The sequence below is a fragment of the Anoplopoma fimbria genome, chromosome 13, assembly GCF_027596085.1.
Source record: "Anoplopoma fimbria isolate UVic2021 breed Golden Eagle Sablefish chromosome 13, Afim_UVic_2022, whole genome shotgun sequence".
Lineage (NCBI taxonomy): Eukaryota > Metazoa > Chordata > Actinopteri > Perciformes > Anoplopomatidae > Anoplopoma > Anoplopoma fimbria.
In genome coordinates this window covers 5,842,270-5,856,490 of record NC_072461.1, presented here as the reverse complement: position 1 = coordinate 5,856,490, position 14,221 = coordinate 5,842,270, and the positions used below count along the sequence as shown (strand labels likewise).

At 40.1% G+C, this 14,221-nt stretch overlaps 1 protein-coding gene across 1 annotated transcript; it reads left to right on the top strand.

Moving 5' to 3' along the window:
* The first annotated feature begins 1,280 nt into the window (after positions 1 to 1,280).
* On the top strand, positions 1,281 to 13,933 carry slc1a3a (solute carrier family 1 member 3a). The gene is given in 12 exon segments (XM_054610684.1): positions 1,281 to 1,396; positions 1,923 to 1,960; positions 2,047 to 2,264; positions 3,274 to 3,411; positions 8,867 to 9,022; positions 9,025 to 9,070; positions 9,161 to 9,203; positions 9,769 to 10,037; positions 10,136 to 10,369; positions 10,700 to 10,894; positions 11,317 to 11,451; positions 12,041 to 13,933. Coding segments are annotated over 10 exon segments (1,608 nt in total). The 5' UTR covers positions 1,281 to 1,396; positions 1,923 to 1,960; positions 2,047 to 2,080; the 3' UTR covers positions 12,249 to 13,933.
* Positions 13,934 to 14,221: the final 288 nt, after the last annotated feature.

The window sequence follows — 14,221 nt, the reverse complement described above, 5'->3', positions numbered from 1 at the left end:
ACTCAAATGTCAAAGTTCCACTGTCTTGAAATGATCTGCAGCAAATCCTGGATGCATACTTACAATTCTGGATTAGAGAAAAAATGCTTCATTGACATTTTCAGTGAACTTATCCTTACAGTCATGCAAGTGCAGCTCTGTTAATATATTCTAAACTATTTTTTGCAGTATAATCTTTGGAAATGATTCTCCTTTTTTGTAAAGTATAAAAGATGCATGCCGAAGTCAGAGGTTATATTATTTTACTGAGGTAATATGGAGCAGGAATTTCAGTGTGTGTGTGTGTGTGTGTGTGTGTGTGTGTGTGTGTGTGTGTGTGTGTGTGTGTGTGTGTGTGTGTGTGTCAGCCAAACATGGATTCCCTTGGTATGAGTCAGAAAGGATGCCTCCAGCTCTCTCATTTACACCCACATTTTTTTCCCAGACACATTCACCAACGTTCCCACATGCATGCACACACACACACACACACACACACACACACACACACACACACACACACACACACACACACACACACACACACACACACACACACACACACACACACACACACATATATTTCAGTAGTCAGTTTGCTGAGAACATCCAGATTTAAAACATGCGTTACTGTTTGCACAGATTGTTTGTTTCAAAGTCAAAAGTTGTGTAGCACCAGTTGCACCACTGGCACTCGGTAAACATTTATCCGCTCTGTTTAGCTTACCGAACTAAACACTCCACTGGTTTACATGAAAAAAGATGACCTTTGCCTAGTGTCGATGTTTAATGAGCTAAAATGCAGAAAAAATAAGTCAGATTGATTGATGAGTGTGTCAGTTGGAGATGTGCCAAAATAAATGTATGAATGGCTAATCCAATTCCATTTTTTTGATGGATGGAGGACTTTTATTTCTCAGTAGACTCACTCGCCACAGGAATCTCCAATCAGGCTGAACTGATCAAGTGTGAAAAAAGATTTGAAAGGACGGCTGAGAGGGACAGAAGAAAACAAGAAGGTCCTTTCTCTTTTTCCTGCTTAGAAAGCTCATTATTCCTCAAGCTCCCCTCTGTTTGAAAAGCACCCCCACCCTTTCGTCTAAATTACTTCACTTTTTTAGTTCCCGCCTCAACTCCCCACAAGCCTACTCTGTGTGGGTGACTAACTCCAGTTTTTCTTCTACTATAGCACCGCCTCCAATTTCTCACTGGCTCTTTATATTTCCTCATCCCCTCCTTTCCTTTCTCCTCCCCTCTCCTCGTTTTCTCCTCTTTCTCTTCATAGCTGGTTACTCACACCAACCAGCTCACAGCCAAAGAGCTCCTCTGTCCCTGCCACGTTGATCGGGCTTTAAACCAGAACTTTTCCCCTGAAAGAACTGAGATTACCAGAGGAAGTCATAGCGCAAGTTTAAAGGTACAGAAACAACTTCTATCTTAGTATTTTACCATTTGATAAGTCTGCAAATTCATATTTACCATTTGACCAGTAGATGTGTCTGTGTGTGTGTGTGTGTTTGCATGTTTGTGAGGCTGTGAATCAGCGATATAACCACACGTGTGTTGTAGTTACTACAGTTTATGTAAGAGGAAGTATGCATGCCCTAACAATTGTGCATTCAACACATGTGTCCTTCATTCATGTTCACAGCAGTTCATTGAGTAACATTATATTACATTTTGTAATGAATTTTCAGGGTGTCGCGTGATAATTATTTTATCCACTTTATATGTGCTGTATAGAGTTTTTGAGTGACAGTTCCTATATATTTCAGCAAAGCCATGATACACTGCACAACCATTTCTAAAATGGTAACGTTACAAACCTTTATCATCTGACTGAACTAAGAGTGTGACAGAGTGGTGACTTCCTTTTCGGCACTTATTTTTGTGCTCCAATATCAAATGTTAACTCTCAAAATATGTTATTCCCTTTCAATCAGGACTCTCATAAGCTTCGAGCCAAAGAAGGGGTGTGAAGGTGAGGAAGAGGAGCAACAGCTTTCATTCAGCAGCATCTTATAGGTGTTTACATCAAAGTTGATTGGCGAATTCAAATTCCTGCAGGTTTATAACAGATCTGGAGATTCCTGAGGCAGCTATGACTCAGAGCAATGCTGAGAACCCACAAAGGAACCGGAATGGTCTCCACCAGATCCGGACAGGGATCCAGTCTCGATCACTTATGGCCAAGAAAAGAATGGAGAACATCACAAAGGATGATGTGAAAGGATTCTTCATGAGAAATGCCTTTGTGATCTTTACCGTCGCTGCTGTAATTATTGGTAAGTGTGAACCTTTTCTCTGTCCCCATAGACACTGTTCAGACACTGCACTCTATTTGTTATTTAGTGGATATTTTGGAGACTTTGTTTGCTCCTCTCCATCACCACTCCTCTATTCAAACTTGTTAAGAAGAGGCAGCAGATTTTCTGCCTCACCCAACCAATCCATCAATTTGGCGTGACCAACACAAGTGTAGCAGTACGGAAGAAGGAAAAGAATAGAAACAAACCCACCGGATGAGAGAATAGAGGGTCCTCAGATGAACTTAGCAGACAGGCCTTTATCTGACCCTGCAGCTGACCCTTGACCTGTTGCCATTAACCTTTGAATGTGACTCAGTAGGAAGTGATCCACCCCCACCCACCGCATGCACATCTGCAGCCTGGCTGGATTTGTATCATGCCATGACAAACACATGTGACTTGTTGAATGTTTGTTGAATTCAGGATATTTTTCACTTCAGGCTGCTGGGTCAGCCACCTGGGCCCTGTTGGTGGGGATAAACTGCCTGTTGAGAGAATAGACTTCACTGAGACTGATTAAAAGAACTTCTGCACCAATTTTCACTAGAAAATCAAGTTTAAAAATGACCACAGCAGAAATAAAGTTTAATGCCTCTCCCCCTCAATATAGCAGCATATTCTACTGCTAATTGAAATTCTTCCCGGCAACACTGATCACGTACACGTGCTTTTACCTTGAACATTATACCCAACCTCTCTTGCATCATTATCGAAACCAAATTCTATCCGAAACCTACTTGGCAATAAACCAGATTTTGATTGTGAAATGTTGCAGCTTCCAGGCGTTGTTTTTGGACTCTGAAACATTTTTTTATGCTATTGATATCCATTCATAAATATGCTACATTTTGCCGTAGTGTGTTTACATCCAACTAAAAGCGTCAAATAGGGGACTTTCTTCAGGGCCTAATCATGTCAACACAGAAATACTTGCAAATTGCTGATAAAGTTTTGACTCTTCCTCCACATCTGATCCACTGTGTAGGCATCATACTTGGATTTGCCCTGCGACCTTATAAAATGTCTTACCGGGAGGTGAAGTTCTTCTCGTTCCCTGGAGAGCTGCTAATGAGAATGCTTCAGATGCTAGTGCTGCCCCTGCTGGTTTCCAGCCTCATCACAGGTATGAACATCGAGTCATTTTATTGCCACCAAGACATCTCCAACCAGAATTGTATTCATTGAATTATTTAATGTAACCGCTTACCCTTCTATTCATTTGAAAAGAAAAGATCTTGAAATAACAGTATTCTTGCTTTTGAAAGACCTAAACCGTTTCTTTTCAGACATTGAAAATCAACGTTAAATATTTCTCATCTGAATTTACTAATTGCATCAATAATGTTAACAAAATAAATGTGACAATGTTGAACACACCCAAGGCTTATACGCAGCACTTCCATGTGGTTGTAACATTTTTAAATAAAAAGCAATGGCTATTTTTAGTTCAAATGTACCTCAGATATCTAAAATAAGCACACATTACTAAGTGCAAACCAGAGTGACACTCTTTTGTTCTAGATTGATATAAAACAACTAAGACACCACACGCAGCCCTCTACTTTATCGCATTATACCACACAAACCAAACATTTTCTTTTATCTGAATCATATCTGTAAGCCTGTGAACTCAGCATGTCTCCACAGCCTTCTGACAGACAGTGTAGAAACAGCCCACTACGAGACAAAACCCAATCCACCTTTGACTACTGTGTCCCCTAATACTGTCTTCTAGTCTGAAGTGAAGGTAGAGCACAGCATCAATTTGCTCATATGTAAAAAGAAGGACCATGCTCTGAATCTGGTTGGTTAAAGATTTTAGTTACAAAGTTCATACAAGTGATAGTAATTTTTGTTGTTGCGTGGCTACATGGACCAACATGTAGCCATGAGTGGCAGAGTAAGCCAACTGTTTGTTCAGTGTACGCTGTTTGTTGGTTTTAGGCCCAGAGCTGGACAGGGTTAAGATAACCTCATGAGAGACAGACATTAAGAGATATGCTTTGAACTTACACTACTAGTCTTCATGGCCTGCCAATGAGACAATGGGCCCCTGGGTACAGACATGCAAAAGGCTCCACCACCACTCCTAATGGAGCAAGACACAATTATTTTTTGTTTGTGGTTGTTATGCCTTTTGTAGTTGTTTTGTGTCCCTTTGTGGTCATCTTGAGTCTCTTTGTAGTTGTTCTGTGTCTCTTTGTAGTCATCTTGAGTCTCCTTGTAGTTGTTTTGTGTCTCTTGGAAGTCTTTTTATGTATCTTTGTAGTTCTTTTTTTCAGTAGTTGTTTTGCCCCTTTTTGTTGTTGCTGTTTTGTGTTTCTTTGTAGTAGGCTGACCCTTTGGCCGCCTAAGCCTGTGCCCCGTAGGCCCATTCAGTGATAAATCCATCAGTCACACGCTTGACCCATGTTGTAATGGTCTTGATCTTGATACAGCATGACGAAAGCCATCCCAATATTGTGTTTTCATTGAATAAGCAATTCAGGATTTGTGGGCTGGATTACTTTGTGGTTTTAGTACATCTTGTACCTGCAGCTCACATGTATTTGAGCATATGTTAGAGAAAAACACAAACATATGACACTGAGGTTTCCAGTCCTAATCCTTGGATATATTGAGTTCAGTCGTCACTGTTGACATGGTTCACACACCCAGTCAGACATGCACGAATGTTTTCTTCTAGAGGCAAAGGCCGGTAGGTTTGTGACTGAGCTGAGCCTCCACTTGTTATGGAAGTAAAAGAATAGACTTTCCAAAAACAAGAGTCAGCAGCACTGACTGACAAAGATAGGCGTGACATACCGAGATTAGATGTCCAATCCTTGAGCAGTGATAGACATGGCAAGAGGTCCATTTCATGAAAGGATGACAGAGACATGTCCGATAATAACCTGCTTTGTGCTGCAAGCGCGGCATAACATCAGCATCCTCTGACATCATGTCACATGACAGCAGCTACAACATGTGGAGACCAACAAAGAGAGCTGTTCTGTTGCCAAGTCATTCAGCACACGGCTCCTTTCTTACGTGCGTGCGTGTGCCCCATCCAACTTATCAGATACAGTGTTATCTGCTATAAAGTCAAAATAACACACTTTACAGAACGTTTTGTTTTTTCTTTGTATCTTTGCACACTTTTATTTGATTATTTTCTCTTATCATTGAATATATCTTGTGATTTACCACCAGCTCGGAATGACACTATCCTGGTAAAGAAATGATAATAATGATAATGAAATATATGATAACACAGTATCTGACTTTGTTTTGTTTGACAAACGAAGCCACTCAATCAAACTATGCAGATCCAAAATAAAGTCAAAACGATTTTTTTCTAAAGAAATTGACTTATGTTGGTTTGGCACAACAAAATCGACGTGTCACAGTTTTTGCATTTGGGTTGAAAGGATCTGGCTCCAGCTTGCAAGAATGTAAGCAGCTCCTACATGATATTCATTTTTTAATTCTTATTATTGCAGCACTAAAATGTACAAATAATAATAATGACAAATCATTTTACAGCTCCAATGGAGATATCATCGGCTAGCTGTCGGGAATTTCGTAGAGTTGAGGTCAGAGGTTTTTGGACACACTTCAGCTGTATTTTTATATGTGTTTCTAACCCCATTGGCTGGAATTACCAACTTTCCTTTAAATACCAATGTCCTTCAACATAAATGTAATTAAGCTCTGTTTCTAGAGCATCCATATAAGAAACAATGTATTGAGGATTATGAGAGACTTCAAACAAACCAATAAACATTTATTTTCCACAAAATTCAAGTTGTCTACCGGCTTTTCATTATGAGAGCTAAAAGTAGTATTAATAAAACCAAAGTGGGCTGGACAGGGAGAGGGGATGCGGGCAGTAAAAAGTGGAAAGGAGGTTGATTACGGAGGAGGTCACAGGAAGGGGAGCTTAAATGTTGGAGGGGGAGGGGGACAAGGGGAATCCCAGGACAAGGAGTAAATACAGGACAAGAATGGAATGGAGGATCAATGCAGGTGTTAAATGACTGAACAGATTCGATGGGACTTTTCTAAATAAAGGCAGCAACCTAATGAAATAATGAAAACGTTATAGGAAAAAAATATCAACTCATGGATTTAAACTATTTTGTCAGAATTTGTAACAGTATGTAAGAAGCTGATAGTAAATTGTAAAGAACAAGTTCTCCTTCTGAATGATCCTTTGTTAAATAACTACGTGGTCCAGGTGTAACTTTATACTTTCAATAACAAAAACCCAATGATATTCTATTATTTTACCATATGTTTTCCATATAAAACATTATTTAAATATGTTTGTGTCTATTATCAAGCATAACCTTTGGAGAGAAATCTTAGCATTAAAGGTGAGGTAAATTCTCATTATTTCCTGAAATGTGTTGGTATAGAAGTATAAAATCTCTTGAAAATGCTGCTTTATTTATTTTTATATATTTTTTCCACCTCTGCACGTTACAAAAAACGGCACAGATATTTTCTGACTGCAAGCCTTCAGGTAAAGTCCTGTTAGAGCTGTGGAGTCAATCTTAGCCCAGTGGCAGTGGATGTTAATTGCCCTCTGGTTAGACCTCTTGCTGTCCCCTACTCCCCCCAACCCTACTTTTGTGTTCGAAGAACATTCCCCATATGAGAAAGAAAGTCATTCGGCTCTCCTTCAATCTTGATTCTTTCGTTCTTTTGAAAGGATGGAATTGGTGAGGCTGCGTCCGTTGTTTCCCGGACAACGGGCCGGGGATCATTGTGTGCGTGCGGGGCTGACTAAGTCAACAAGTTTTCCCAGGGCTGTCAGAAAAGAAAGAGGAGGAGAGCAGGAGAATTGGGGTGGTGGGGGGGTTAATGAAAGGATTGCAGCAATAAGGTCAGCGGGCAAGAAAGAAAAAGAGAGGAGGGAGGCAACGATGTGAGGGTGGGAGAGGAGGAAGAGCAGGGGAGGCCTACTACGGGTGCACCCTGAAACAAGAGGTGGGGTGATTAGGAGGAGGTGAAGAATTTGGGAGAAGGGAATGAGGGAGGGGACGATGAGGAGGGGAGGATGAGGAGGGGAGGAAGAGGATCCAAAGGAGTTGGATAAAAGCCTTAGCCCTGGGCATGTTGAGACAAGAGACACAGAGAGGGCTAAAGCAGGGGCAAAGCAGGGGCAGTACACACACACACACACACACATGCACACACACACACACACACACACACACACACACACACACACACACACACACACACACACACACACACACACACACACACACACACACACACACACACACACACACACACACACTCCCAAACAGTGTCAAAGTGCAACATATGAAAGGAACACATACATCTCCTGTCACACAAAGCCTGCTTTGCCTTGTAAAGCTCTGAATGAAGATAAAGCCATAATAGGACCTGACAACTTGAAAATCCAACACACGGTCGTGCCCATTGAGGCCGCTTGCCTGTTTCCAAATCCAGTTCTCTGGATGGCTGTATTTCTTTTTAGCACCATTATCCTGACAAAGTCTGTTTAATGCTGTTAGTGCTGTGGAAGACGGTTTAGCCTCCAGGCTCCATTCACCGTCAAACTTCTCTGTGGCTTGTATAAAACTTAACTACATTTTTCTACAGCAGTGATTTGTCGAACCAGCTTTGTCAAAACTATTTTCTCATTTGAGCAGGCCCGTAAAATAAAACCCACAACATATTAGAGGTTACATATAACTAGCATCCTGCCTTCCTTACAGGAATGATCACCAGACTTAGCAGGGAGCAAAGTTTTTATTTGTAACTCGACCATCAGCTGTTTCTTCTGAATCATGCTGCAACACATTTTTTTTTTCTTCATAAAACGCAAATATTAAATTTAGGTCAGACTGTTAGTCCCTTTCTAATCTCTGTGTTAACAATAAACTAACGTTACACTTTGGGACCGTACAGCGCTGTTGTATGATCAAATAGAACAGAATAGTTTTATTGACGCTAACTCTACTGTTGGGTGAAACCTTTTGCCCAATGAGCAAAAGCACAAAATCACAATATGAGAACATGATCTCTGGCAAGATTTCACAAGTTTTTGCCTGCAGCTATTTCCTTAAATATATATTATCTGTATATATCGGATGTACAGTATGTAAACAGATTTTGTGATCTGGGTCTGGGTGCTGTACAGTAGGTGTTGTTTTCCCATCGGTAAAGGTCAGAGTCAGATTGTGTTTCCTGCCGCTCTTTGTTATCATAGATAGCAGGGCAGATTACCCAGATAGCTGAATTTCACCTGTAATTACAGCATCTTTTCCCAGGCTGACTGTATGCTCATAGAGATAGTTAGTGACATGTCTATGCAAATTTAAGGTCACAGATCAGCACGACTAAAAGTGAAAGGGATCTTTTTCTATGTACAGTAACATCAGTTGAACTTGATTCTGGGATTGTAACTATACAGTATGGGCAAAAATTCTATTTTTATTCTGTTTAAGCTCATGTGACTGCTATTTGTGTGTAATTGTAAATGAATGACAAGAGAAACTCTTTGGACGATAAACCCTATTGCACTGAATAGATTCATTTAGATGATATGTCTTTTTCAGGTATGGCCGCTCTGGACGGCCGTGCTTCTGGGAAAATGGGGATGAGGGCGGTGATCTACTACACCACCACTACTATCATTGCTGTGTTCATCGGTATCGTCTTGGTTCTCATTATTCACCCTGGAAAAGGCTCAAAGGATGAGTTCAAAAACAGCAGCAGATAGAGCAGATCAACCCAGCTGATGCCTTTCTGGACCTCATCAGGTACCTACACACGCATTTATGCACGTTTGTTATCTGTAAGTAATTTGTCTACCCAAACAAAAATGTACCTCTTTTGTTGTGTTTTTCTAGAAACATGTTTCCACCAAACCTTGTGGAGGCTTGCACCAAACAGGTGAGTCTCCCAACACATCCTCTCTCTGTCTTTGTCCTGCAGTTACATGAAATATTGTATTCCCTCATAGTCCCACTTAAGCATAGAGTGCACATTTCACATTGTTTAAAGCCTCTCCAGAATTTTCTTTTGTATGTTCTTAATGCCATTTCTTAAATTCCTCAGCAATCAAATGTAAATTAGCTTTCCATGCTAACATCTGACTCAGCTGAGTTAACTGAGGCCCTCGTCCCAGTGCCACTTTCATTTCCTTGTTCCAACACATTTTAAGCAGACGGGGGTACTCTGTTGGGATTGTGACATTTTGTTTACCAGATGGCAATATAGGAAGTTGTCAGCACAAACAAATAACTACATCCTCTTCAATTTGTTTAAGAATTGAAATCTAACACGTTAGCCTGGAAGTCTTATAATGGTGAAGACACATTTTCTTTTTATTCGTACAAGCTAGATTTACTTGGTATATCTTCAATGACCCTGACTCAAATATTATTCTTGACTAAAAGTATTCATAAAAATATAATTGCTCCAGGAATGATCGCTATTCAACTCTTATTCTTTACAGTTCAAGACGCAGTATGCCAAGAGAGTAGTCCACGTGACGATGACAGTGAATGACACCATATTCACACTCAATGGGAGCCAGGAGATCACCCGAGAGGAGATGATCCCAGTGCCAGGGTCGGTTAATGGAGTCAATGCTCTCGGCCTTGTGATGTTCTCCATCTGCTTCGGTCTGATCATCGGGAGCATGAAGGAGCAGGGAAAGCCCCTCAAAGACTTCTTCGACTGTCTCAATGAGGCCATCATGAGGCTGGTCGCCATAATCATGTGGTAAGTACCGGCAGGGATGATTTGATGAATGGATGGAGAGAGATAACTTGGAAAGTCGTGGATGATCAGAATTAACAGTAACACTCATCGATCCTCAGGTATGCCCCTATCGGTATCCTGTTCCTGATTGCTGGTAAAATCGTGGAGATGGACGACATCAGCGACATGGGTGGCCAGCTGGGAATGTACACAGTGACAGTCATTTGTGGCCTGCTCATCCACGCCGTGATCGTCCTGCCAACGCTCTACTTCCTCATCACCAGGAAGAACCCCTTCGTTTTCATTGGCGGGCTGTTGCAGGCACTCATCACCGCCCTGGGAACATCATCAAGGTATGTGATTGAATTTTATTTATCCGAAAAAATTATAAAATTGAAATCCAACTCAAAATCTCAGACTGATTAGAAAGGTCAAGGTAGAATGTACTGTCATTCTCTCATATACAATACTCAGTGCACTTCTGTGCACTTTGAAAAAAACACTTTGAGAATGACAAAGTGGTTTTACACTTTGGTAAAGAGTCAGCCTCCCTGATGCAACAGATGATGAGCATTGATGAGCATGATTCAGCATCTTACGGTCATTTCTAGGTGACTGCATTGGTTGATTTTTCCTTATGTTTCTGTTTTTTTTACTCTCCCCCTCCCTCTCTCCTCTGTCAGTTCTGCCACACTGCCCATCACCTTTAAATGCCTGGAGGAAAACAACAAGGTGGACAAGCGTGTGACCCGTTTCGTGCTCCCTGTCGGTGCCACCATAAACATGGATGGCACAGCTTTATATGAAGCCCTGGCTGCCATCTTTATTGCTCAGGTCAATGATTATGACCTTAACTTTGGACAGATTCTCACCATCAGGTATGGGATATACAGTACTTTAAACATACATTAATGTTGTTCAGTCAATGATTTGAAAAAAATATAATTTTTTTGCCTGCTCAAAGAATCGAATCAGTTTTGTATGTACTGGAGAATATTTGTATTACATTTGTTTTTCATTATGGTAATAAATACAGCCTAACCCAAGTGAAGCATCTCCAAGCCTCAAAACTACAGGTTGCTGCTTTGTAAATTACTTTCCCCCAGTTATGCTTTTTGACAAGCAGTAGATGGGAGATAGTATTTCAGCCAAGGGAATTAATTCTAAATGACCCTCTTCAATGCTAGGAATGATCGAGAGGTCAATCGAGGACATGTTTGTCTCAGTTGTACTGCAATGAGTGATATAAGGCAAATAACATATATCTGCATCTGCCTATTTTCTGCACTTTTCCCATCAGTATCACAGCCACAGCAGCCAGTATTGGAGCAGCTGGAATCCCTCAGGCAGGACTGGTCACCATGGTGATAGTGCTAACGTCTGTAGGCCTGCCCACTGATGACATCACACTCATCATTGCAGTTGATTGGTTCCTGTAAGTATTTGATATATGATATCACAGAAAGCTATTCACTGAAAATGTGAAAGTCAACAAAAAAAACACGATATAGTCAACGTGTTTCTGGAAAATGGGGGATGGTAGGATGAAGAAGGTTAAGTCACAAGGAAACATAGTTATAATATAGTAGTATGAATTCAATTACGCTCTTCTCAGGGTGGATTTTAAGGTGTTAAAGGGATCAACCTGGTGTGTACCCTTGAGTGGATTATAGCACAGCTTCCAGAGACACTCCTTTCACATTCCTTGTCCATCCATCTGTTTTTTATTCAGTCGGTCTCTGAAGCCGTGTTTCATGTGGTTTGAAAATTTGTGCAACAATTTAGTAATGATAGTCTTTTATGCAAACACATTTACAGACACTCCATGTGGATTTCCTTTTCAGTGACTTCAACTAAATTGTTTAATATTCATTGTCTTCTTTAGTCTTTATTGTTTTTTCTCGTTTTAATTGTCTTATCTTTTCTTCTCTTTTCTGGTTTTATGCTGTCTTGTCTTGTTTTATCTCACCGGGTCTTGTCTTCCCCATGCCTTCCGTCCTCACCTGTTCTCTGTCTTTCCTCAGGGACCGATTGCGCACCACCACCAATGTCCTTGGAGACTCCATCGGTGCAGGTATAGTGGAGCACCTGTCTCGACACGAGTTGCAGAAGAAGGACCCCGAGGTGGGCAACTCAGTGGTGGAGGAGGCGGACAAGAAGCCGTACCAGCTCATCTGCCAGGAGAATGAGTATGACAGCGAGAGGCCTGCCAACAGCGAGACCAAGATGTAGATTTTTGTCCGAGGTTTCTTACAATCCTAGGAAACCATTGCACTGCATTGAACCATGCTCTCAAACCAAGCTTTTCTTTATTTGAAAACCTTCCTCTCACAAGACCAGAGGGTTCTATATAAATTGATTTACAGCTAGAATATTTTTCAGCCAAGATGTGATATGTAGTGTGGTCTTTCCTGGCACACTGTTGACTTGAATTGGTTCGCTGTTGCATTGTCTCTCTAGGGTTTGTAGTATGATGCTGAGTACTATACCTGCCATAGGGTGGCAGCTGTTTACTATTAAGACTATTAAGACAACTTTAGAGCCTGATAGTTTGTGGCCTGCATGCAACCTCTCTCAGAACTGTGATGACTAATCCCACCCACTAGAGGTCAGTATTGCTGTGAGTCTTAACGCTGCAGCAGATTACAGCCCATATTTGCACAGACCTGACTTTAAAGTTGTTGCTTTTGTTTTGTTTGAACGGTGTTGTATGTGGTGAATGTGAAAAGTGAAATGGTTGTAAAATTCTGTCTGGAAACTGTTATGAAAAGTGTTGGATATCATTCACATACAATAAGGTGACCAGGCCAAGTTCTTTTGGGAAAAAGGGCTACTTATTTTACCAACTTCTGTCCGGACAATAATGGCTTTATTTTCTATGATTTGGAGTATATTCAACTGACTAAGTGAGAGTTGAATTTACGGCACACGTCGCCTTTGTCCCCTAATTGTCCAAACCAGGAAGTGCTGTCAGAATATCTTGGCATACTATCCAGTTTTTTGTATCACACATATTCCTCAAACCAATCATTACAATCACGAAGACTGACAAACCAAAATCACTCAGCCATGTTTTTATCCGTAAATTTGCTCAGCTGAGAAAAACGTAAACGTAATCAAATCAGAATTTTAAGCCATTATATTTCAACCAAAAAAGAACCAAAAATACTTTCCAAATTTCTGTATAGTTTAATTAAATCATACCTGTCCATGCCTAAACATATTGCTAACCCTCTGACATGGTCATGGATTAAACAAAAAATGATTCAGTTGAAACATTCACATGGCAGTATGAAATATTTCTTTTATATTAAATTAGTAAAATGGTAGTCAGTAGGTTTGATATTTAGCTTCAAATTTTCTATTTTCAATTCAGCTTTCTTTAGATAATACAATCTAATGTTTATTTCATTTGATTCAATATGGATGCATGTTGTAAAGTAACACATTTCAGTTAATTCCCCATTTCTTTGGTTTTAGCTAGCTTGTACTTGAGCTAATTCAGTATACATAACAATGTATAAGTTGCTTTGTATAGAAGGTTCTTCTGAATATACTGTACTTGTATGGATAAATGTAGATAAATGTGTACATTAATTGTAGATTCAACATTGTTAAAGGTTATTGAGGATTGCATATGTAAAGATGTTGTAACCATGCGCTAACAAACCTTATGACCAAACTAACAATCTCTCTAGTTTCTTTTATAAATGCAAAACTGGCTGATTTAAAGGACCAAATCGTTTTGTCCTTTACACACTTGAGGAAATGGAATAGTTCCTTTGTTTACAGTTGCGGGTGTCTCTCTTGATATGATTGTTTCTCTCTTGAATTCACATGTGACTGCACACACAGACACACGACTGGACAATATTTGTAGTTTTATCTTGCATGGATTTTTATGAATAAAAAGAATAAACTCAGTGGTTGTGTATTTTATCATTTTACCATGGACATCTGAAAGATCTCAAATGTAATCTGTAAACTCTACGCAAAGCTTCTACGATAGATATGTGTAATAAGTAGATATATCTTAATGTTTTAAATCCTTGTTTAATCCTAATTTGAAATCCTTCTGGATCCATATTCTTCATAAATGTTTAGCTTCAACCTATAACTTTGTCATCCTGATTGTCTATATTTAAGTTTTTATTTATTGGCTAATTCTGTACACCGATCTGTTACCCTGTAAAAGTCACCCTTTA